The sequence below is a fragment of the Mustela nigripes genome, chromosome 13, assembly GCF_022355385.1.
Source record: "Mustela nigripes isolate SB6536 chromosome 13, MUSNIG.SB6536, whole genome shotgun sequence".
NCBI classification, from domain to species: Eukaryota; Metazoa; Chordata; class Mammalia; order Carnivora; family Mustelidae; genus Mustela; species Mustela nigripes.
Genome location: NC_081569.1, coordinates 677886 through 682363, shown reverse-complemented (window position 1 = coordinate 682363; position 4478 = coordinate 677886). Strand labels below are relative to the sequence as shown.

At 65.1% G+C, this 4478-nt stretch overlaps 1 protein-coding gene across 1 annotated transcript in view; it reads left to right on the top strand.

Annotated features, from left to right (window-relative positions):
- Positions 1–1600: 1600 nt before the first annotated feature.
- Positions 1601–4478, top strand: part of ADAMTS7 (ADAM metallopeptidase with thrombospondin type 1 motif 7) — a 39956-nt gene continuing 37078 nt past the window's right edge. The window contains exon 1 of the mRNA XM_059418538.1: positions 1601–1736. Coding sequence (XP_059274521.1) covers positions 1601–1736 — 136 coding nt within the window. The remainder of the gene's footprint in view (positions 1737–4478) is intronic.

The following is a 4478-nucleotide window of genomic DNA, read 5'->3' as shown; positions in this document are numbered from 1 at the left end:
TCCCGTCCACGGGGGAGCAGTATCCATGCCTTTCAAAGGAGAGAGGCCAGAATGCTTTCAGATGGAGGGTGAGCAGCCGTGGGGACCAAGGAAAGAGGGGGCCCCAGAGCACGGTCCCTGGGGAAGAAGGAGGGAACGGTAGAAGCATTTGTCTCCAGCCGCTGGAGGGTCCAGATGAGGGGAAGCTCATGGGTGCCAGGCACAGGCTTGGTGCACAGGGTGAGATGTGCGTGTGGCTGGATGCAGCGGCCTGAATTGTCCGTGTCATGGGGTGAGGGGGATGGAAGGGGGTTGGGTGGGAGCCAGAGGTCAAGCAGTGGGTGTAGCTAGGAGGGCACGTGGGTGAAGCCAGGAGGGGTGATGGGGGGGGAGAGGAAGAAGGTGACTCGGAACCAGAGAATGTGATGAAGAGGGTGGTCTGGGGAGGGTGGAAAGGGCCAGGGTCAGGTGAGAAGGGCCGGCCCCAGCCCTCAGGTTTCCCATGTGGGGCAGTTGGGAATGACAGCCTAGGCTGTGGGCCTGGGGGACGCTAGCAGAGGTGGATGAAAGGTCCCTGGGAAGTGACGGCGTCAAGGAACTGAGTGGCCACGAACTCCCTGCGTCCTGGGAGGACAGCAGGGCTAAGGGTGTGGGACCTGGGAGCGAGCTTCCAGGAAGGAGGGCACGTGCAGGGGAGGTGACAGGGAGGAGTGCGGGCCTCCGAGGCAGGGGCGGGAGGCCGACCCCCCGCCCAGCCCGCGGAACTCCAGGAGGTCCCTGTGTAGGGGACAGGGTGAGTGAAGGCCGCAGTGTCCTAGAACCAGGCTCCGGCGAGCGCAGGAGGAAGGGCTGCGGCCACTGAGGACAGAAGGCGGGACCTGCGCCCACGGGACCCCGCTTTGGCCAGCGCTAACCCAACAGCCGCGCGGGAGAATGGACACTGTGGCTGCGGGACGGGCCTCACGTGGGAGCCGCCGCCCACCGGCCAGACCACTCTCCTGAGCCGGCTTTGGAGTAGGGTCCACTAGGGAGTCCCCCGGGGGACCTCCGGACCCCTTTTCCCAGGGGGTCCGGCCTGTTCGGGGGAAGGGCGACATTCCGGAAATTCCGGCTTGTAGCGGGGTTTGGAGGGTCGCGGCCCAGAGGCCCGGCTCGGCTCCGCCGCCAGAGGGCGCCTGCGGTCGGGAGGGCGGTCACGGCCGTCGGGGGGCGCCGCGCGCGCCCGGCCGGGACCCGCCCCCAAACCGCAGCCGGCGGGGCCCGCGGGGCGGGGCGGGGCGGGGCCGGGGCGGGGGGCGGGGCAGCGGGAGGGGCGGGGCGGCCCGGCCGAGCGGCCCCCTCCCGCCCTCCCTCACTCCCCTCCCGCCCTCCCTCACTCCCCTCCTCTCCTCTCTCTCTCTCTCTCTTTCTTTCTTTCTCGCCGTCGGGCTCTCGGTCCCTGGAGCCTCCTGCGCCGCCGAGGGGGCGGGCCCTGCAGCCTTTGTTGCCGCAGGCCGGGTCCCGACGCGGGAGCTGCGCGCGGGCCGGGCATGTCCTGAGCCGGACCCGGACCCGGCAGCGAGCGGACGGGACGGACTAGAGCGCGCGCGCGGGGTACCCCCCGGCGCTGCCCGCCCCGGCCATGCCCGGCCGCCCAAGCGTCCGCGGCGCCCGCAGCGCCCGCAGCCCCCGCAGCCCCCGCAGCCTCGCGCCGCGGCTGCGCCCCCTGCTCCTGCTGCTCTGCGCCCTGGCGCCCGGCGACCCCGGACCCGCACCAGGTGGGTGGTCGCCTTTCCCTGCCGGCCGGCCCCGCGCGGCCCCCGCGCACCCCGGGGGATCGAGACCGGGCGGGGCCGGGGGGCAAAGCCGCGCACCCGGCTGCCCCCAGCCCGTGCCTGGAGGCAGCCCCTCCGTCCTCGGGCGTACCGCGCGGGGCCCCTCCGGGGCTGGTCCGCGGGGCTGCACCGAGCGCCGTCTGCGCGCGGAGGGCTCCGTGTCCAGCCTCGTCGGCGCCCGGTCCGAGAGCAGCCCGCCGGGACGCCGCGGGCCGGGGCGCGGGGTCACAGCTCCGGGCTGCGGCGGGCGGTCGCCGGCGCGGGGACCCTGCTCGCGCGCCCCCAGCACTTCCTGCCTCCCCTCCCCGGAGTGTGCAGACGCCCGAGCGCAGCGGAGGGGAGCGGAGGGGAGCTTCTCTCCCGGCCCTGGGCTCGGCTTTCTCTGCCCCGCCCGGCCGGCCTCCGACGAGCCTCTGGCCGGCGTCCAGGTCTTCCTCGGCCGCGGAGCTCCAGGCGCGTCCGAGGCAGCCGACCTGGGATTTTAGGAGCCAAGGGTCTAGGAGACCCCCGGCCCCGCGCCCAGGGAGCCCCTGGTCTGATGCGGGTCGATCGGATAGCTTTGAGAGCCATGCTGGGCAAGCGGTCGGGAAGGCTTTGTAGGGGAGGAGAGGCCAGAGCCAGGAGGGACGGGAGATGGATGAACTCGGGGTGGGCTGGAGGGAGTGGGGACGTCCCTGACGCCGGGCGTGGGCCGGATTAGGCCTGCGTGCTGGGGATGGGGGACTCTTGCCTCTCCAGCACTGAGACTGAAGGGAAAAGCGTCCGGGGCCGGAGTCTAAGGAGGCATTTAAACCAGATCTTAGAGGTTTTGGGGAGCCTTTGAGGGGAGTAGCTCATGGGTGCGGGGGTTTTAGGGAGGTTTCCTCTAGCAGCAGGGTAGAGGGGGTGGAGAGGGAGCAAAGATTTAATGCGCTCTTATTTCTCACCCTCTCTACAACAGCCCTGCAAGGCAGGTGATAGAAAGTTCTTTCAGGATCCAGGGGAGAGGCTCGGAGAGCGTGCCTACCAGGTTGGGCTCCTTAGCTACCGTGTGAATCCTGTTTTCCCCCTGCCCAGAGCCAGGCCAGTGAGGACCGACCAGGTGATGGGGATGAGGCAGCAGGAAGTGGTTGCTCCAGGGGACTGTCCCTGAGCCCTTACTGGGGTCCAGGCCCCCTGGCAGTGGTGGGAGGAGCGGGGGGTCAGGACTCTTTTTACTTCCACTGCAGGCCAGCCCGGGTATGAGGTTGGCCGAGTTCCTGCCGCTCCAGGGCTGTAGTTAAGTGGGGAGAACGGTGTTTTCCCCAACAGGGTTCTTGGGAGGATCCAGATGCTGGGTATCAGTTCTTAGCCCAGGGTAGAGTGACCGCCACTGAGACCCACCGAGACCAGGGAGACCCTGCGGAGTCCTGTGGTTCTGGCCTGCGCTTTGCGCTTACCTGACAGAGCAGGTACCTTCTCTTGTCTGATCAGCCCCCCGCACTCCCAGGGGAATGTCTGTTCCTCTAACCCCTAGGTATACAGCATGGGGACCCCCGGCTGCCCCCACTCAGGATGCCTGAGCTGTGTGTCATTTTCTTTGGAGCTGACCCAGGAGTCCTAGACCAGGGCCCTACCCTCTCAGCACTATCTTCTTTGAGACCAAAAGGGCCTATCTTGGACTCACTTTTAGGAAGTGTATCCTGACTTTTTCTTCTGTGACAAATCAAGGGGCTTGTGGGGGTTGATGGGACTGGGGCTCGGTAATGTCCCCATCCTCATTGTTGAATGGCACACATGAGCCCGGTGTGCATACCGGGCACACGCAGGCCGGCTGGAGGACACACACGTACACGCGTCCTGGTTATTTTTTCCTCTTTGACATGAGCATGGGGTCAGGTCGTTTGAAGGGCTGGACTGTGACTCAGGTTTTTGACAGAGAGGGGAGGGTAAACACATTGGCATTCTCTGGTAGAAGCTGCAAAGTGACAGTTCTGTCACCCAGAGGTGATACTCCAAGTACTTAATGCCCGCCATGGCAAGGGGCTCCGTCCGTTCAGCACAAGGCTCCTGACCCAGCAGCCTCCGTGCCTGGTGCCCGCAGCCGCACTCGCTCAGCCCTGCGCACCCATGGAGCCTGGAGCCACAGTTAGGCCCTGCCAGCCCTGGGGGGCTGAGAGTGTCAGCCCGTCTCTGCTAGGGGTCGGCTGTAGACAGTGGACGGGCTGTCTGCTTCGTAACTCCCCTGCCCCCTTTTATAAACCATTTTAATGGCAAAACAACTGAAGTTACAAAAAAGATGAGAGCAGAGCAAAACCAGAAAATAAAAGTTATTGTGGAGTGATAACTTCCTGTAAGTCTTTCTTTTTTTGATTAAAAAGCTCTTTCTTAAGCCATTAGGCAAAGAGAGAAAACAGGCTTTTAGGAAATCGCGGAGAACCCTTTAGAAGCTCGCTTGCTAACTCTGGGTTATAGCTCCGTGCCGTCTCAGGTTCCCAGCACCTGCAAGGGAGCTCACAGCCCAGGGTAGCAGGTGCGGTGGTGGTCGCCCCCCTCCGACAGGTGGAGAAGCAGGCGGGGCGGTTGAGTTACTCACCCGGGGGCTCACCAATGCGGTGGCAGAGCTGAGATTCAGACCTGCTGTCTGAAGGGCACGTGAGCCTTGTGCCTTTGACCTGCCTTTCGGTCACATTTCTTTTTTTTTTTTTTTTTTTTTTTTTTTTTTTT